This window comes from Panicum virgatum, chromosome 8N, assembly GCF_016808335.1.
Source record: "Panicum virgatum strain AP13 chromosome 8N, P.virgatum_v5, whole genome shotgun sequence".
In the NCBI taxonomy this organism is placed as follows: Eukaryota; Viridiplantae; Streptophyta; class Magnoliopsida; order Poales; family Poaceae; genus Panicum; species Panicum virgatum.
In genome coordinates, this window is record NC_053152.1 from 31852251 (window position 1) to 31872982 (window position 20732).

The 20732-nt window shown below is 41.3% G+C and overlaps 2 protein-coding genes across 5 annotated transcripts; both read left to right on the top strand.

Annotated features, from left to right (window-relative positions):
• The first annotated feature begins 1509 nt into the window (after positions 1-1509).
• Positions 1510-8935, top strand: LOC120685347 (bifunctional dihydrofolate reductase-thymidylate synthase-like). Of its 4 annotated transcripts, none has more exons than XM_039967203.1 (13): positions 1510-1612; positions 2644-2721; positions 3129-3655; positions 3751-4150; positions 4222-4266; positions 5010-5075; positions 6564-6625; positions 6702-6776; positions 6873-7038; positions 7269-7392; positions 7778-7884; positions 8007-8119; positions 8440-8935. In XM_039967203.1, the coding sequence occupies exons 2-12, from the start codon at positions 2656-2658 to the stop codon at positions 8115-8117; spliced, it is 1749 nt and encodes a 582-aa protein (XP_039823137.1). In that variant the 5' UTR covers positions 1510-1612; positions 2644-2655; the 3' UTR covers positions 8118-8119; positions 8440-8935. The 4 variants fall into 4 exon arrangements, with proteins under 4 accessions (XP_039823137.1, XP_039823139.1, XP_039823136.1 ...); XM_039967202.1 differs by having other exon boundaries at positions 1531-1612; positions 2649-2721; XM_039967204.1 differs by having other exon boundaries at positions 1560-1612; positions 2649-2717; positions 8440-8807.
• Positions 8936-11128: 2193 nt separating this feature from the next.
• LOC120684602 (6-phosphogluconate dehydrogenase, decarboxylating 2, chloroplastic-like) lies at positions 11129-13000 on the top strand. Its single transcript, XM_039966464.1, has one exon. The coding sequence runs from the start codon at positions 11225-11227 to the stop codon at positions 12737-12739; it is 1515 nt and encodes a 504-aa protein (XP_039822398.1). The 5' UTR covers positions 11129-11224; the 3' UTR covers positions 12740-13000.
• The last annotated feature ends 7732 nt before the right edge of the window (positions 13001-20732 follow it).

Genomic DNA, 20732 nt, shown 5'->3' on the forward strand with positions numbered 1-20732 from the left:
CAGCTGCAGCAGCAGCAAGAGACCGCGCACAGACGACACCATGTTAGTCTGGCTACTAGGTGCGGTGGCGGCAGCGATCACTCGCCTGCAAGGCCACTATGCCTGTGTCGGGAGGCGGCGGCTTTGCACGCGTGCCTATGCGCAGCGACGGCGACAGCTCTCCATGGTCGTCCCAGTAAAATCCGAGGCCCAGTTCCAAAATATAAAATGAGAAGCCTAGCAAAATAGACTAATAATAATAATATATAAGCTACATAAGCCTAGCAAAATAGAATAATAATAATAATAATATATAAGCTATAACTACCATGCAGTACTAAGATATCAACCATTTAGGAGCCAATTACATCTCAATAAATTGAATTGATATATCAAGCTAATTAAATTATCAAAATCCCCAGCTTTATTATTTTTCCATTAGTGATGTGGTGAACAATCCAGGATAACATCACCACCAATGTTGTCAGGGGCGAAGCCACGTTAAAAATGACCCTGGTGCACACTCTGATGTTTTAGAGAAAAATTAGTACACTTTAGCTAAGACCCTAGTGCACACTCTGATGTTTAGAGGAAAAACTAGTACACTTTAGCTGGTAAAATTGGATCAACTCCAAGTAAAATTTTGTTTTACTTTGATGCATGTACACCATGGTAAGTGAACGTAGCTTCGCCCCTAAATATGGTAACCACTCAAACACACAATTGCATTAAAAAGAGGGATAACATTTCACTGGAAAAAGAAATGAATGGTAGAAAAGCTACAAGTAGGGATAGGAGAGACGTGTCTATGGTTGAAGTCACTACCAAGTTTTTGCAGGAGCCTAATTTTTTTCTTTCAAATTCTAGTTAACTACGAACTAGTATTAACAAAGTATTATAGAGATTAAATTGTGGGCCCCCTTCCATTTGGAGGCCCCGAAGATGCACGAAGATGCACCGTTTGCACATGCCTAGGGACGGACCTACGGCTCACCTGTGCCATTTGTGCGACAACTGTTTGCCCATAAGAGAGATAGATCAGATAAATCCCAAATGAAGTTTAAGAATCGGAATGATACACTTGATTCGAGAATTGGGATGACACACCCGAACAAGGTCTTGTTTAGATACACCGTGTAAAGATTTTAAAATGATTTTTTCACATTTAAAGTATTAAACGTAGGAGTCATAGAACTAATTACAGAATTTGTCTGTAAACTACAAGATGAATTTATTAAGACTAATTAATACTACATTAGATCATGTTTACTATAGCAATTTAGTGTCTAATCATGGCTTAATTAGGCTCATTTTACCTCGTAATTTATAAGTAAACTATGCAATTAGTTTTTTATTTCATATAGATTTAATACTTCATGCATATGCCACGCATATTTGGTGTGATAGTTTTGTAATTTATCTTTTCAAAAAAAAGATAGTTTTGTAATTTTAAATTTTGCATCTAAATCACGGCTAAGTTTAAAAGCTGTACTAAAAATGAAAAACCCCTTCCCAATTCACACCGCCCAACCCCCTCCAAAACCCACCCGCCCCCCTTCTCGCGCTGTCGCCCACACCCTCTCCGTCCCCTCCGCCCCCTCCCCTTCCGCGCCCGCCGGATCTCCAACCGCCGGTGAGCCCCCATCCCTCCGTATGCCTCTCTCCCCTTCCTCCTCCTCAAGCTCTATTGGTTCTTGTGCGGGCTTTCCTCCGCTGCGGCGCGGCGGCCGGCGAGGAACCCTAGCTCGTGGGCCCGTTTGACCGCGGGTAGGGCCGGCGTGGGGGGTTCCGGGTGCAGGCGCGGCGAGGATGGGTCCGATTCGGTGGTTGGCCTTGTGTCTCCCGACATGCTCGTTGGACCAGGAGTCCGGTCCCACGGGTCGTATGTGCTCGTGTCCCCTGTTCATCAGTTGGTTGGGCACCCATTGTGCTTTGTAGTTCTGGATGTGCCAAAAAGTTTTTAATAGGGTATCCAGTTAGCGGGATTCATTTGGGCGCGGGTTTCTCGCACCCATGTGTTACTCCTTCTGGTGGTGGTAATTGGAGGTCGTTTTGAGCCATTCCTTGCCTCGCACTCAGGTTGTTCTTCATGCACAGTAGTAACAGTTCCTGCATTTTAGAGATTTTGAAGTTTTGACTGGTCACTGGTCAGTTCAAGCATTTTGTTCTTCCTGCATGTTAAGTAGTGACCCCAACTGCTGTAGTTGTTGCTATTATTAGTTCTCACCAGCCGATGTACTAGTTGCTGCTGCTATTGATGCTTCGCAGTTGGGTGCAGTGTCATGCATACTATATGGTGAAATGCAGTATACTATCATGGCCTTTTTAAAATTCCTGTTCCGTCCTAATTTACATTCAATCTATACTTGTGTACACTTGTTTGAACTGATTGTATCCTCTCTTTTTTCTTACAATACATATTTCCCTTCACTATGACAAGGCACAAAATTATGTATAAATACAGTAATAGTTGTTGGTCAAAGCCTTGCCCTACTGAAATGAAATAAGCCTTGTAATTTTAAATGGGGGATGTAGTAATAATAGTTTCAATATTTCCAGAACCACAGCTTTGCTTTCTCCTGTTTCTCTAATCAGTTCCCTTCTTTTTATGTTTTCATTTGCTGAAATAGTGCTATCAACCATGGTAATTTTTGTTATTTCTAGTTCAGGATCCAGATGTTAGTGGCAGAGGTGCTCAGGGCAGGACCATACATCTCTAGGTTTTCTCGACATGCATGGAAAGTATATACCACTAGCTAAACTTATTGTAGAGTAGTTTAATTGTAGTATGCTTTTGTGTTCTAGCAAAATACAGCTCTTACCTCAAGAGAGGTTGCAGACTGTAGTTCACTGAACAAATTTTAGGACAAAATTACTGCATAACTGTTTTCTGGATTTTCCCTGACTTGTGAATTGTGTGGTTCTTTCATTTTTAGTTGAGTTTTAGAAAACGTAGTATGCATGCAGTTCCTTGTATTAAACTCTGCGATATACTGAGCTTTTGTAGCTTAAATCCTTTTTATACGCATACAGTTGCTTGTATTAAATCCTGAAAATTTATGGGCCCTTTGTAGTTTCAATTATGTTACTATACAATTTATTTTGTGATGCTTGATGAAATTGCCAGCTTATAGCTTCCTCAAATTCAGGTTGCGAGATTTTCCAGCATTGGTTGTTCAGTTGTTTCACAATTTAAAAAACCTCAATTTCTGGACTTGCTCAGCAAAATAAGTTCGTTCCGCTGTAGTCAATCCCGACTGGTAGCAATGGCAACCGCTCCAGCCAATGGTAATTCGCAGAGTGGCCCTCAGCGGAACTATCAGGTTGTTGTTGCTGCCACTTGTGACTTGGGCATTGGGAAGGGTGGGATCTTGCCATGGAAGCTTCCTGGTGACCTTAAGTTCTTCAAGGAGCTTACGCTTTCAACATCTGACCCTGGCAAGAAGAATGCAGTTATAATGGGAAGGAAAACATGGGAGAGCATTCCTGTTAAGTTGAGGCCATTGCCTGGTCGTTTGAATGTCATACTTACTCGATCTGGTAGTTTTGATTTTGCAACAGTAGAAAATGTTGTTATCTGTGGAAGCATGAAGTCTGCCTTAGAATTGCTAGCATCAACTCCATATTGCTTATCAATTGAGAAAGTTTTTGTTATAGGGGGTGGGCAGGTACTGAGGTGAGTTATTAACCTTTTGGAAGAATATATTGTACATGTACTCTGTTGTTACATGCAACCCCGCTTTAATGCTTTTCACTCTTCTGCATATGTAGGGAGTATCTTAATGGACCTGCATGTGAGGCCATCCATCTAACTGACATTCAGTCGAGCATTGTGTGTGACACTTTCATCCCCCCAATTGACTTCTCAGTGTTCCAACCATGGTATTCATCTTTTCCGCTGGTAGAAAGCAACATTAGGCATTCTTTCGTGACCTTTGTTCGTGTTAGAAAATCACTGGCAGAAACTAATGATTCAAATGGAAAGGAATCAACTGAGGTTGATAGCAAGAACGACAAGTTTGAAATGGATAATTTTTCTTTTCTCCCGAAGATGATATTTGATCGCCATGAGGAGTATCATTATCTTAATCTTGTTGAAGATATTATAAGCTCTGGTGCTCAGAAAAATGACAGGACAGGAACTGGAACATTGTCAAAATTTGGGTGTCAGGTATTTCTCCTTAACTTTGAATATCTCATTTAATCAACTGGAAAATATAATGTCTTCCTTTTTCTTAATAGATGCGGTTCAACTTAAGGAAAAATTTTCCTCTGCTGACAACAAAGGTATGTGAATATATTTGTAGTTTTCAAATTTATCGCAGTCAGAACAATCAATAGAAGTGTGCACCAAATTGTTTTTTTGGTTTTATGATTTGCAAGGAATGAATCACGTGGAAAATGGCATTAAGAATATTCTATATGTTTAAGGCTTTAGGCTTTTTAATTTTTCAAATGCATGTTTATTATGTTTCTACTGTGCCTTTTTTCTTTTGTTTACAGTAATTGCATTAAAGTTGATGCTGATTTAATTTTATTCTTTTATGATCCCAAATCCCAATAAGCTCTGTTTCAATAATTTGACTGAGTTTCTGAATTTTTAATTTTGGTTGAATCATCTGCAATAGTCTAGTTGTTTTCACGAGATAGCTACAGCCCTTACAATGTTTTATTAAGATGGGCATATTGTGCGAGACTATGAGTTGCTACATTTGACCGTGCAGTGCGTTGTGTATTAGAGCTGTACTAGTATGCTTTATTTGTTGCTATTATACAAGTGACAGATGACAATGTGCAGATGCAGTGCAAGTGTCCAACATTCTGTTCGATCGTGCTACCTCTTTGTAATGCACTCTATTTCACACATATCTGTCAACTGTAGAACATTCCCCAAAACATATGAATAGAGAGCCTTAAGGCTTTTCCCTATCTGTTATTAAACATCATGAGTCCAAACAAAAGAATTTGAATAACTATGTTGCCATATTTATCTACTTCTGATCTATGCAATGACATGTGCTCTTTAACAGAGGGTATTTTGGCGTGGTGTTGTCGAAGAACTCCTGTGGTTCATCAGTGGTTCAACAAATGCAAAGGTGCAGTCTTAAAACATTTTATTGGATCTAGTGCTGTCTTAGCCAAACTTATTTAATCTTTTGGTTTAATGTAGCCATTTGTAACGTAGATTATATCCACAACGCACATGCCATGGTGTATGCACTTACTCAAATTTTACTAAATCTAGTAATCATTTTGCAGCCGAGGTCTAGGCACCAACAAATTCCATGCTGTTTTGATTAGGACTACCTGCAATTTTAGCAATTTTATAAAGTTTGTTTCATTAGTTACTATTGAAGGGCGGGCCTGGTGCAGCGGTAGAGCCTACCGTCTGTAACCGGAAGGTCCCGGGTTCAAGCCCCAGCCTCTGCACATTTGTGTGGGTAAGGCTTAGGGCTTAAAGACAACCCTTCCCCAGACCCCGCACAGTGCGGGAAGCCTACGGCACTGGGTACGCCCTTTTTTTTTTGTTTCATTAGTTACTATTACTGCTTTCAGTTGCATACATAAGTACTTTATAATAGAAACCTTTTCACTATACAATTTCTGGGTACTTCTCTTCTAACTTTTATGCTGTTGCCTGAATGCTAATTTTGTCAATAAATGGTTTATCATCCTCTATTTATCTTAGCAATATTCACAGAAACTAACTCATTAATAATGTGAGACTAAGCTGTTATTTTTTTGTACAATTGTACTGTTTGTCCTACTGTATTAATTAGAGATAGATAGGAGAGCCTGTTTATTGATCAAATTGTCATTTAAGCAATGTTACACTAGGAAGAAATTTTTGCCTTGAAACTGTAGGTCTTGTACATGCAATAAGGCTAACAGGAAAATTTGCAAAATGCAATTTGGAGAGCATTTTCCGCAGAAAATTGTAAAAAAAAAACATCGCCGTTTGACAAATCATAGTAATTCTGATAAACCAGGTGCAACTTGTTCTGTAGAGTTTATCCACTCAAAGCTCCTACAGTTGAAATACCTGCTACTAACCAGTGGCAGATCTAGGGGGTGGGGCTGGTGGGCCCAGGCGCCCAGCCCACCCTACGATTTAGCCCCAGCACTCTTATCTCCTGATTTTTTCATATCTGTCCTTATTTATTATTACTCAGAAAAATAGCTGCTAATTATTTTCTTATGTACAGCAATTGATAATTGAATTGAGAAGACAAAATGTGAGAAATTATATTTTTTGTAAGATTAATTTGATTTATTCACTAGTATATCTAAAAAGTCTTCTATTGGACCACCCTAACTAGAAATCCTAGATTTGCCACTGCTAGTGACTGCATCTGACCATTTTCGGCAGTAGTTGTGCCAGAAACCACTGTTGCTATGCACTTAGGGCCCCATTGAAATGTGAGAATTCTTCCCCAGATCCTAAGGGAATTAGGGAATTAAAATGTTTCTTGAAATTTCTTTTTTTCCCCATAACATGCCCATAGTTTTCTGCTTGGCTCACATTTCGTTCTGTGCCTATCAAGTAGAGATTTAGCATACTGATGTATTATATTCATTCGTAGGTTCTACAAGAGAAAGGTATTCATATCTGGGATGGCAATGCTTCAAGAGAATATCTTGACAGGTATATCTTGGATATAAGCTGCATAGAATTTGTACTCTGGTTCTTGATCTCTAATCTACCTGGCCATCTTTTCTAGTGTTGGCTTGGCACACAGGGAGGAAGGTGATCTAGGTCCAGTTTATGGATTTCAATGGCGACACTTTGGTGCTGAGTAAGCTTTCATTTCTCCTTCCATCCCTGCTCTCTTGGTCTCTTTCTCATTAAGTCTCTCTTGTCCATGTTGTCTAATAAAAATGACATTTGACAGATATACTGACATGCATGCTGACTACACTGGAAAAGGTTTTGATCAGCTAATGGATGTGATTGACAAGATCAAGAATAATCCTGATGATCGTCGAATAATTTTGTCGGCATGGAATCCTTCAGACTTGAAGAAGATGGCTCTTCCTCCTTGCCACATGTTTGCACAAGTACAATTTGGCTGCTTGTTTAAGTCTACATTTTAACTATTTTGTCATGCTATTGATATTTTTGAGAGTCTTGCTATTGACATATAATTTGTCTTGCTATTGATATTTTTAACTACTTCTTGTCTTGCTATTGATATTTTTAAGAGTCAAAGCACATAATTTGCGTATTGTGTAATAACTTTGCCAACTAGTACACTTGCATTCAATGTCTTACAACTTCTTCCTTCCAGTTTTACGTTGAGAGTGGGGAGCTATCTTGCCAGATGTATCAACGCTCTGCAGACATGGGACTTGGTGTTCCATTCAATATAGCATCATATTCTCTCCTCACTTACATGATTGCTCAAGTTTGTGGTATGTTCTTATATGCCTTGTTGTAAGGTTCTTGCTTACTGGGCATCATTATGCACACCTAATTGGTTGTACTGTATAACAGAGATAATTTTGATTAGTTTCATTAGGAATCATTAATTTCGTGAACTTTGTTTTTTTCCCCTCCCTTTTGACTGCTAGTCGCAACAAATTTTTAGAAGCCATACTGTTTGTCATTCCATACATAAGTGTTGGGTCCATGTTCTAGATGTTTTATGGAACAACTTCTGAATAATTTATCTGATGTAATGCAAGGATTTGCTTGTATGTTGTCCCCTTGTTTATCTTGTTGTTTATTGTATCTAACAGATAGAAGCTAGAGTAAGCTGTTTTGCAACTCTAACCCTTTGTGTCTTAATGTTGCAAGATCTTTCTCCTGGGGATTTTGTCCATGTTATAGGTGATGCACATGTCTACAGAACTCATGTCCGAGCTTTGGAGGAGCAAATTCAGAAGATGCCGAAGCCTTTTCCAGTGAGAAATTCTTGACAGAATTATTTTAAAAAAAAGAAAAAAAAATTGCAGACGAAATTGAGATGGTTTGGCCTGTATTTGTAAACATTCTGTACTTAAATTTATGCTGCTGTTTTATGCAGATTTTGAAGATAAATCCTTCAAAGAAGGACATAAATTCTTTTGTGGCATCAGACTTCAAGCTGGTTGGGTATGATCCTCACCAGAAGATAGAGATGAAAATGGCAATATAATGGTAGCATTCTATCATTTCTGCAGATAACCATTTTCTTGTCATTGCAAGTTTGCTTGGTACAATACAAAATTGAGGTTCTAGTATTGCATATAGCCGGGATTAACCTTATCTGCCAATTACCCACTACTAGGCCATCATGTTGTATTGCTCTTTCCATCCCTGTTATTTTAGAGTTCTCAGTAACTGTGCACTGTTCTGTTCATTCATTCATTCATCACTGCACATCTCTGATTATTGAGCTCGAACTAAAGGCAGTTATGCTGTATCAAAAAACTTGTTATATCTGCATTTGCTTCACCATGATCTATGTTTTTCTGCAGGTGTCTCAGCTGGAGCCCCAGCCTATGAGCTCGGCGAAATTATTTGGACTGCTACCATACTAAAAATTAACCGGACATCGCACTAGCTTGTTTTTGGTGATGATGCTGAATGTTCGTTCACTTGGAGACGTTCCCCACCTCACCAGCCTGTTTGCGATTGTACTCTGGTTGCCTTATCTGAACTCTGCAACACCCGCTCCCCTTTTATCCGGAGCTGGTGTTGATGACTCATTGCGAGTGAGTGCTGCTTCTGGGCAACGCCCTGTTGCAAGGGTCGACTGGCGTGTGCCCCGGCGACGATTTACTTCATCTACCTTCATCTACCTCGTAAGATACTCGGTGTACTTGTAAAACTCGGAATTGTTACATGCCTTTCGCTGTCAGAAAATGTCCATGCTGCATGCCTAGAGCATGTGCTCAGCCGTGCTTTTTCGCAAGCATGTGCTGGACATGCGAGTGGCGTGCTTAAGAAAGGTACTAGCTGATCGCAGAGTCACGTCTCGTGTGTTTACCTAATCCAGCGTGTGAAAAAAAATCTTGCCCACGTATGTGATGAAAAGCCAATCGCGATGCTACCTCATTTTTTTACACGTTCAACAAAATACTAGTAATAAACAAACAAAAGCTTGACTCTTCTTAAAAATATCAAATCTGCCTGTTTTTGGCACGGAGAGACTATACGAACCTTCTGTCCAGAGTTGTTGCGTTAGCTTTAGCTCTTCCACATGGGACAGCGACGGACGGTGGCGAATAGGGACTGCGTTGCCAAGTCAGTCACGGACTCACGGTCGATTGGACGGGGGGTTTGGAGTTGGGGCACGGCCGTCGCCAAGGGCCGCCGCTGGCCTTGTTGCAGCTGGCCCTTGGACGGAACGAGCGGCCAGCGGGCGACGCCGACGGGTGGAAATTTTGATAATAGAAACGTGGCTCAACATAGCGAAGGCATGAAAAGTATTTTTGTTCCCGTGTGCAACCCCGCCCCCTATCCCTTGGCCGCCTCGATGAGTCCGCCGGCTGCACAAGCAGGGCACGGGCGCGCAGCTCGCGAGAGGAGCCAGGCGGCGCGGGGATGGTGGCGGAGGAGTGTCTTGCAGCGAGCACCCTGGAGTTTTCCGGATTCTGCTCCTCTAAGTGCAAGATGTTCTAGTTCCAACCTGGACCGCGCAGGCCGTACCTGTCAATTGGAGAGGTTCCGCTGCGGAACACAAGGCAAGATCCAAAATTTGAAAATACAGGATATCCAAATTATGTTTCCACTTAATTATATATATTACCTGAAAACATATCAAATACTTAGCAACTTGCTTGTTGTATGAGCTTTTATAGACCTTTCTTTTCTTATACTTATGTACATAACTAGCTATTGGATTTTTAGGTCCCAAATAATAGTGCGCCCGTGTTGGTGACCACCATTGCCCCCGCTAATGCTCATGTACGATCCTGCCGTTGTGTTTTTCTTAGAGAGTTTTGCATGGTGGGTGGCTTTTGTAATTTCTTCATGATTCACATGCACACGATCGCCTTTTCACAATTTTTTTATAGCCATGTTATCGGGAAACCGTACGACAAATGGATGCGGCATGCATTGTGTGGGTCAAATTATAAAGACGAAAATGATATAGTGGTTCTTTTCATTCCAACAATATAATATATAAGTTTAGTCTATTTAAACCACGTCTAAGGATGAAAACGGACAGAAAAAATCCCGTCCCATCCCGCTCGTATTTCGAGAGTTATTCCGCCCGTTTCCGTATTTACAGAAAAATACGGAAATGGGACGGGAAGTGGGAAAGAGTGTATCCCGCCCGTATTTGCAGGATCCTGTTTTTAGCCGGGATAATCCCGTATTAGTCCCGTATTTATAAAATTTGGAAAAAAAATAATAGGCACACCATATATCCTCTCATGATCCTCAACATCAATACATGTATTTCACGTAGGAAACAAGAAATATTGATTATATTTTTGAAAAATAGCTTGTGTAAATGAGTGTCTAGTGTTATATTCATGCGAAGTGAATGGTGATTAAATAATAATATATTCCGGTAGATTTTCCGGTTCCCGCGCCGTTTCCGTAACTATTATGTCCCGTTTCCGCTCTAGTACCCGGCTATTCTGCTCCTGCTCCTGTTTTCCGTATTAAAAAACAGAAACGGAAATGGTTGAGGGGTTTTCCCACCCGTTCCCGTCCGTTTTCATCCCTAACCACGTCCCACCCGAGAAAGGTTGAATATGCACACTTGATCCATAATGTGTATAGTTTGGGTTGATCTCATTATTGTCAAGGTTCAGCAATGTTGCCTTAGTGCCTCACATCTTTCATTGATTGCAACATGAATTTACAAGGAAATTTTTCTTGGCAGTGCCAAATTTTTTTAAAAAATAATGACAAGCCAAAGGTTTTGAGCTAACCAAATATCTAATTAGTTTTGATAAAGTTGATACTCTACATTAATATGATTAATGTTGTGAACCATCAAACGTATAGTAATGACGTTGAGGTAGCAAATGGGCATCTAAATACACAACTCCATCTCAAGTAACATCCATATTCAACTAATTAGACAAATTGGAAATAGATCGGCAAGTCTTTGGAGGGCAACCCCATTTCTCCAATTACACAAAAGAGCAGGGATCTCATCCAAAACCCCAAGGCATATTTCTAATATTTCTATCCCCTTCGCCCCTTCCCCAATCTCTAGTCCACTCCGTCGCCCCGCCAACCTCGCCGCCGCCGCCGCCGCCGCTGCAGCCGCGCCCCCACCGAACCGCACCCCTTGACGGCATGGCCTCCCCGGCGCCGGCGACCCCCGCGGCCGCCGCGGCCCACTCCCCTCCCCCGCGCATCGGGCTCGCGGGCCTCGCCACCATGGGCCAGAACCTCGCGCTCAACATCGCCGAGAAGGGGTTCCCGATCTCCGTCTACAACCGCACCGCCGCCAAAGTGGACTCCACGCTCCTCCGCGCGCGCGACGAGGGCGCGCTCCCGGTGCTTGGACACCGCGACCCGCGCGGGTTCGTGCTCTCCCTCTCCCGCCCCCGCACCGTCGTGCTGCTCGTGCAGGCGGGCCCAGCTGTCGACGCCACCATCGACGCCCTCACCCCCTACCTCGAGCCCGGTGATGCCATCGTCGACGGCGGCAACGAGTGGTACCAGAACACGGAGCGCCGCATCGAGGAGGCTGCGGCGCGCGGGATCCTGTACCTCGGGATGGGCGTGTCCGGCGGGGAGGAGGGCGCGCGGAACGGGCCCTCGCTCATGCCCGGCGGCCACGTTGACGCCTACAACAACATCAGGGACATCCTCGAGAAAGCCGCAGCGCAGACGGAGGATGGGGCGTGCGTCACCTTCGTTGGGCCTGGTGGCGCCGGCAACTTCGTCAAGATGGTGCACAACGGGATCGAGTATGGCGATATGCAGCTCATCGCGGAGGCCTATGACGTGCTCCGCAGAGTTGGGGGCCTGTCGAATTCGGAGATTGCGGATGTGTTTGCTGAGTGGAAAAAGGGGGAGCTTGAGAGCTTCTTGGTTGAGATCACCGCAGACATCTTCACTGTGCCTGACCCCCTGGATGGGAGCGGTGGGGCGTTGGTTGACAAGATTCTCGACAAGACTGGGATGAAGGGGACTGGGAAATGGACGGTGCAGCAGGCGGCGGAGCTAGCGGTGGCTGCACCAACCATTGCTGCATCGTTGGACGGGAGGTACTTGTCCGGGTTGAAGGACGAGCGCGTCGCTGCTGCAGGGGTGTTGGAGGAGGAGGGGATGCCAGCCGGGTTGTTGGAGAAAATCAATGTTGATAAGAAGGTGCTGGTGGATAGGGTGAGGCAGGCGCTTTATGCATCGAAAATTTGCAGCTATGCACAGGGCATGAATTTGATACGGGCCAAGAGCGAGGAGAAAGGATGGAACCTTAACCTTGCTGAGCTTGCTCGGATTTGGAAGGGTGGGTGCATTATCCGTGCGAGGTTTCTTGATAGGATCAAGAGGGCCTATGACAGGAACCCTGAGCTGGCCAATTTGATCGTCGACCGAGAGTTTGCAAGGGAGATGGTGCAGCGACAGAATGCATGGAGATGGGTTGTGGCACGGGCAGTGGAGGCTGGCATCAGCACTCCAGGAATGACTGCTAGTCTTTCCTACTTTGATACTTACAGGTCCAGTCGATTGCCTGCAAATCTGATCCAAGCACAGAGGGACCTGTTTGGGGCGCACACCTATGAGCGAATTGACCGTCCGGGTTCATTCCACACTGAATGGACCAAGCTGGCAAGGAGGAGCAATGGTGCAGCCATTTGAAGACTTGGTTGGTATCAGCAGTGCTGTCAGTTACTCTGGGTGATATCTCTTTGTGGGTTCTCTTTCATTTCAATATTGTTGTCTTTATGGTCCTAGATCTGAGTTGTGTACTTCGAATAATGATGTATTGTGCTGTTTGCACGTGGAGAACATTGTGTAGCTTCAGTTTTACTTTGGTCTAGGTACACCCAGTTTGATACGCTTAATTTTGGTATGGAATAACTAATGTCTGGTATGGAATAACTAATGTCTCTCAAATCTCGATGCTGTCTTTGAAGAATGATCTGAAATGTGTTGAAATAGCTGCTAAGAGTAGCAAGTTTTGCATTTTAGCCTCTCAGACAATGTTATCTTTGAAGGATGGTCTGAAATGTGTCGAAGTAGATACTGAGAGTAGTGAGCTTTTCCTAATGCCTTAATATTGAAATACTGTCATGAGTCATATATGATCTTAAAAAGTATTTCATTGATAGACCTGGTCTCCTGGGGATCCCTACGTATAAACCAATGATGCTTGCGTGTTTGTTTGTTGTGGCTGGCGGTTATAAGCTATTCAATTTAATGCTGGCAGTTAACTTTCTGAAGTCTGCATAATGGTACCCCCAATCTTTGCTAGAAATTGTTTTTTATTGAAATTTGTTCATACAATGAAACTGGTAGTCAAAAGTGTTCCCGTAATTTCTAGGCCATCTAGTTTGTGGATTTATAATGTCAAAGTTTTGTGGGAAGTTACTTTTTCACGCAGAAACTTGATTTTATTCATTTTGGCTGGTTTCAATAGTTGACTTTGTTTTATTTTCTGTTCTGTAATTGGATGACATAACTATATAATTTGCATGATTATTTACTTGTTCATTTGTCGCGACTTGTGTCAAATACTCAACTTAGATTCATGTGCTGTCAGTGAGCTTGATTTGTTTGCTAAGACAGGTTCAGTGATAGGGATTGCACTTGCCTGTCTATGCTTATCTTGCGTGATCCAGGTCTAAATGTTCTCAATTGGGTTCATGTAATGTTGAGCTGTGAAACTACTTAACTCTGCACCTAAATGATCAACTCAAAATGTGTTAAGGAAACCATTTGCATCTCTTGCTGTAATTTGTTGTTGTTAATTGTGACTTTTCTATTTCTATGTTGACAATTATATGTTGTTTTTATTGGGTTATTAACTTTTTGTACAAACTGATGTTTACAATTGCGCAGAGCATATGCTGCAGTTAAGAATATTCATATGGAAATGCATTGCTAGCTCATTACACTTTCAGAAGCAAAAGACCTAAGGATGATAGGTGTGATTCTGCACTGACCATCTAGGGACAAAATTCCAGTATGCATATCACGTTCAATATTTGAATAACAAAGTGAATAAACTGCTCAAAGAAAGTGAATTGAAATAAATTGAAATCAAATTTGGTGGATATTGTCTGTAAGATTTGAAACATTTAAGTTACTTCTTCACATATAGCTGCAAAATTTTTTCAGACCAATTGAGATTCAGACTTTTGTTTAGCATCATTTCCTCATTGAAGGTTGTGGTTATTACTGGGTTTTGCCTTGCGTTTAAATTCTGAAAATGAACCCCACTACTGATGGCCTGACGCTATCATGTCAAACCTGCCGCACAGATTTATTGTGTAAATTGGTCACTCATGGTTTTCTCAGTTTTGTATTCCCTGTAGGGATTTTTCCGAGGTCCTGTCATTTGTTAACTTCATGGAGTAAAGTTGTTTGCCATATAATAAAGGAGAAGATGGTATTTTTCATTTGCCATTTCTTATCTTCATGTTCATCTCGATTTTCCATGAAGGGCTGATCTTGAATTGAATAAGAGCTGATTGTTACTTTTATTTCTTTAGTGAACTTGCACAGCTTGGTACAAGTTGGGTTCAAATTGTCCATTGTGTAAAGTAATGTCAACTACTCAAAGTGGCCTGTTCCAGATAAGGCCATGTTGGGATTGACACTGGTGTTAATAACAATACATAATATTAGGTTTATCCATCTCGTACCAGATTTAATACTCTATTGACGCCTAAGCTTCATTCAGAAGAAGTTTTGGATTTTTTATTAGCCAATGATTTATCCCTATGAAATAGAAAATATGCATGCTTCTTACTGGATGAGGGACATGCTCATAGGAGACTAATTAGGATGTGTGATTTTTGGACCAATGTAGCTGTAAATGTTTCCTTTTGTGCATACCAGTAAAGTTGAGGGCTCCAAGGAGATGGTAATTTATCCTCCTGGTTTGGAGTTCACTCTTCACCCACCTCTTGAACTCTTCTTGCTGTGATGGTATATGGGCACCAGGAATTTCACTTTGCTTGAAACATTCTGATGCAGTCTAAAATCTTTTAGAAGTTATAGTGGTCTTGTTATTTTTTCTTTTGCCAAAGGGATGTCATAAATTCATTTTATTTTTATCAATAAAAAACAAAAGATTATTTTACTGTAATAATTACCTATTGTATGGGACTTTGGGTCTTTAGGCTGTGTTGTTGGTGAAGCATTACTAATCATATTTGGTCCTGATTTCAGGACATTATTAAATTTTGAGTATAGTAAATTAATGGTTATTCAACATTTGTTTGTTGGATAGATCAGTCATCAGTAAAAAGTTCCTAAGCAACTACCTTCATATAGGTTACAGTGATCCATTGAAGTCTTTGGTGTCTGTCTGGAGGGCCAAAATGTTATGGCTTGTATCAGCTGTGGTACATCAGTGAAAGTTTATTGTCAACCACCTTTGTATAACCTACAGTGGATTGGCAGACTCTTATGGTACACTGTGCACAGGTAGGTGTGTTGGGAAATCTTTTGAGAATACCTACATTTTTATATAGGGATTTAGGATTTAACCAATGACATGTGAGGAATTTTTCCTTTTATTATAAAACTTTCTTTCTTTGTGGGGTCAAATATTCTTTTAGTGCCTTTTTGCAACTTAATTTTCTTTAGATCTTTTTTGTTCTCTGTTTTATCTTTCACTGATGGCAAATTGTTTGAGTGTATGTGTATGTGTATGCCTTTGTCTCCAAACATCCTAGTTAGCCTTGACAGCACACTAGCATTCATTTTGTATTTACAATTCATGTGCTTGTGATGAGCAATGCTTCAGTTACTTATTAGAGGAACTTGTCCTATAATTGTTGACTGCTTGCCAAGTTCCTAATGCAGCTTGAAACTTATCTGGTACTGCTTATAGGATGTGATTGACTGATTGCCATCGAGAAGAGAAACCTATTATCTCAGCCCTTGCTTGTATAGTGGATTAAGCATTTCAGGTTTTGTATATCTGTGGGTGAGTTTCAGTCAGGAGGTTATCACGAGGATCTTATATATTTTTTGGTCATTTTTTTATCAAAGCTGGTTGTTTACGGTTATTTGTTATAAGCTGAACTGATGATTTGTGGTTCTATCGAAATCATTTTTATCTTTTCGGAAGAAAAGAAGGATTATGACTGTTCATCTACACTGTCTTTCTTGAAACTTAATCTAGTTCTTTGCTGAATATTGTGCTGTTCATGCTTTTCACAGCAATGACTCAGCAGAACCGAACCAGTTACTAATGGGCATGGTCTGTGTGCTTGTGAATGACCATGTAAATGTCTTTTCTGCCATTCGTATAGTTTGATGAACTTTGAATCCTGATTTAGTTGTGGATCATGTGGTTGTTATTGCATCACTGTTTCACTGCATAATTTCATATTTTCCTTGTCTCTGAGTGGATGAGTCACCGCAAGATCGTACCTATCTGAGCAGTGATCACAGCATGATGACCCCACCACTTGCATATAATTTTTCTTCTCCCAATTGCTATCTTGCATGTTAAAATTCTTGCTATGCTTAGCTCAAACCACCACAGCTACAACCTACTGAGAAGATAGCAAGGCTAACCAGATCTGAAAGGAAAAGGATGCCCATTTACACCTAGCATCTGCTTTTGCTGGTGGTCGTGGTCCTGACCATGGTTGAGCTGCTTCTTTCCCTTTCAGGTTCACACGTGGGAGTGGGAGTGCAGCGAACCAGCGACCATGGCATCATGACTCACTTGTTAGTGAAGGCTCCTGAGGATTAATCTTCCAGTGCTGTAGATAAAGGTAAACACTGATCTTGACAGTGTCAGGTTATAATTTCCTCTTTACAGTGATTTTGATATTTTGTCGTGTAATTCACAGGTAGGTCATGGTAACATTGTATTCCATAGTAGATCATCTTTTTTATATTTCTACTTGTTCTTTCACTGGATTCTTCTGCTATTTATTCTTACAACGAGACATGGTGGAGGAAGAGGTTGAGCCATATCGACCATAGTTGCCCAGACCTTTCTATTAGTGGAAGTGAATCTCATCAAGGACCTTTAACATAAAGAGAACTGGAAACCATTAGTTGAGTAGGTTTGTGTGCATAAAGAGCTAGAGCAAATCATGACCCACTTCAAGTCTAAGGAGCTTTCCTTTTTAGGTCCATAGACCATAATTGTAATTATTTTACACTCGTGGAAAAGAGAAGCAACTTTCTCCCATCAGTGCATAGAGAAATGACAGAAGAGCCAATGAGGCTTCTACTAATTCACTGCAGTGTACGACAATGTTATCCTAAACGCTAAACGGTAAACAGTCGGTCACCCTTTGTTTAGCGTTTAGGCCGTTTAAACGGTGTTTAAACGGAGTTAAACGGCCTAAACGGTTTGGCATAGTAACACTAAAATATGCATATTTATGTACGTAAATGTCAAATATGCTAGAAGTTCTACATATTTGCACCTGTAATAAGTAAATATTCTACCAAATAATCTTCTTGGAAGAAATCTAAATCCCACAACACTTCATGTACTTACGATACTAATTGGTTTGATATTGACTGTGGTAGTTGTAATCCTCCGATTAACTAAATTATGAATTAAATGGCCATTCAGCCCATCTAATCACGTTTAACTCAACTCTAGTTAGACGGTTTTTAACGGTTTAAACAGGTTTAAACGGTCCAACTGTTTAATTTACCGTTTAGGGCCTAAACGACACAGGTGACCTCTGTTTACCGTTTAAACGCTGTTTAAACGGATTAAACGGCCGTTTAGGCGAACAGAGGTGTACGATGATTATTGACCAAAGTTCCTTTGTACCTCAAGATGATTTGTCAAGGGAGCGTGTGCACATACTTTATGATGTTCCCCATTATCTCTAATGATTTCTGGAGCTGCATGAGTGACCAACCTCGAGTCTTCAACATTACTGTATGGTGATATGAGCCACCAAAAAGAAGTCATAGGGACAACTAATCTATGCTTTGCCTACAGATCTTTTGATGTGAACTTCTATGATTATTTCTAAGGGTGGTTACAGTTGTTCTTAATATAAAGTTACTTAGGGCCTGCTTAATATTTTATCTACCTGTTGCAGTTTCCTACAGGAAATACTTGCATTGTAATCCCTGAGTTTTGAGGATATCATGATGGTTGGGTTGAAATGCATATTTGACATGATAGTCATGACTAAACACTATTATTGTCACACAGGAACTCACAGGTCAGGTCTACCACCAAGAAATGCCAAGATGTTCGTCAGAATCAGAACACAAACAACCAATCTATGATCAGACAAATTCTGGTTCTAGAAAAAAATGATTGCTACACACCCCCACAAGAAATTTGAACATATATTTAGGTGAGTTTGGGAGTTAAACAGAGCAGCTTGCATGTTGATATTTCTAGCACAACCGAACTACCAATCCTTTCCTTGTTTAACCAACTTCTTTTAGTGATCATACCACAGCTCATTTTATTGCTATCTTGAACAAAGATGATTTTTTTTCAGTAGAAAAAGAGAATTCCAAGAAAATAATTCACATTGGTGATGAAGTACCGAGAGACAATGGCTTCCTTTTACATTAAACTAAGCTCTTGCAAACAATACCCAGGAATTTGGCTGGTCACACTGCAGCTGGTAATGGACTAATGGTCCTGGCCAAGGACCGTGTGGTGCACAATGATGGTTCTAGCAGGTAGGCAACTCAGCTATGCTTTTCAAAGTAAAAACAATACATTGTGATTTTGACTCTGATTATTGTGCCTAATAACTAATAAAAAAGGGCTCATGCAATATTATTTTTCTTAGGTCAGTAGGTGTTGGCTGAAATCCATCAAACATTATTGCGATGCCATCACTAAACCATTCAAGATTTGTGCTTGTTCAGAGGATATGGGTTCTAGAATTCATCATTCCATGATGGGGATTTCATATCCAATTTTTAGGTTGAGCCCTAGTGTTGGTGATGATGCACCTTGGTATGGTGCATTTCAGTCTAGACAGTTTAATCAGAACAAGTGACAACTGCTTCAGGTGTTGCTACTCGTTTCTAGGACCTTACTTCTATCTTTGTTAATAGGCCATGTCTAGTATAATCCTATTAATGTCAGATTCCAATTAGTGGATATCAAATTTGGAAACCTTCATTGAACAGACAGGTGTATACTAGACAGTTGGATTAATGGCAGCTCTATTGAATTGTTGGCTTCTTAGTTATTTGTGAGTGTGAACAAGAGGATAGCCAAAAGCCGAACGGTTGAGGCTGCCCTCCTAAATAATGTTTGGATGCAAGACATCCAAGGGCACTTGACTGTAGGAGTACTCGCTGAGTTCTTTGTTATTTGGGACTTGGTTCAGGATATACCACTTCAACCGGAAGTGGAGGACACTCATAGTTGGCGGTTGGACTCATCAGGCCAGTTTACTTCCAAGTTGGCTTATGTTGCACTCTTCAATGGGTCAACTGAGTTTAGACCGAACATCCTGATTTGGAGATCATGGGCGCCAAGAAATTGCAAATTCATCCTCTGTCTAGTGGCACACAATTGTTGCTGGACTGCTGACCGGCTAGCCAGGCGAGGTCTTCATCACCTAGAGCATTGCCCCCTATGTGACCAGGAGGACGAAACGATCCAGCACCTCATGACACAATGCGTTTTCTCACGGCAATTTTGGCATTTGCTGCTAGGTCACTTGGGTCTCTCGGTTCTGGCCTCCACCACAGGCCGACACAGAATATTTTTGAATGGTGGCAGCGAATTTCTGACATGGTGGGCAAAGAGGCCAAGCGAGGGTTGAACTCGGTGATCATTTTAGGGGCCTGGACAATTTGGACGGTGAGGAACGGCGTTGTGTTCAATGGAGTGTTACCTAGAGTTTCTCAGGCTATCATTATCACCCTTGCATGGGATGAAGCCGAGCTCTGGCTGTTAGCAGGGGTAAAGGGAAGCTTGTTGGTTGCCATTAGTCTCGCTAGGCAGTAGGTCTAAGGTGTGGCCATTTTGGCTTTTTTCCTCCTTAATGCAATGATACGCATCTCTCATGCCAATATGCGTATATAAAAACTGATATGGGGGTAAGAGTAAGAATATTTCTACACTAGGTTAAGTACATGATATTCTAGGCCAAGAGGAGGACCAATTTTGCAGTATCTTGATTGCTTGTAAGGTAAATTAAGCTTCAATATAGTCAATCCATGTATCTGATTAAACTGGTTTGAAAAGTTTTTTCTAAATCATGTCCAGATTGAATTTTCTTTACTATTTGCTACCATTGCAAAAGTCAACCTCCTGTTTGCATTTGCCCACATTAGTTTCTCATATTGGCATTCTGTTAACGCTTCAGCTGAAATTACGTTAATTTGGATTTGTGCTTGTTCGGACAGCAGCTGAGCATTGCAAGGACTGCTGCATCGACCAACAGAAAGGGACTTGGCACACTGACACCTCACCTGAGAATTTCCACATTGCAGCGACCACTATGACGTGAGGTACAGCACCCGGGCCTTATTTTTCCAGACTTTGTCTAAAGCTGTAATAGTGCTGATATTGATGCAGTCACCTGGGTAGCTGCTGCTACACTCCTTTTCGGTTTCTGGCCTTTTCCGTAGTCCATGAGCGAGATCTCGTGAAGGATACATTGTCAAGAATGTTTTGAAATTTCATTTTAAAATAGGGATTGTGCAT

Excerpts from the sequence above, each read along its gene's own strand:
- LOC120685347 (XM_039967203.1), top strand. The coding sequence starts at position 2,656 with ATGTTAGTGGCAGAGGTGCTCAGGGCAGGACCATACATCTCTAGGTTT. Across the intron at positions 3,656-3,750 it reads GGGGGTGGGCAGGTACTGAG|GGAGTATCTTAATGGACCTG; the intron begins GTGAGTTATTAA and ends CTGCATATGTAG. Across the intron at positions 7,039-7,268 it reads CTTGCCACATGTTTGCACAA|TTTTACGTTGAGAGTGGGGA; the intron begins GTACAATTTGGC and ends TCTTCCTTCCAG.
- LOC120684602 (XM_039966464.1), top strand. The coding sequence starts at position 11,225 with ATGGCCTCCCCGGCGCCGGCGACCCCCGCGGCCGCCGCGGCCCACTCC.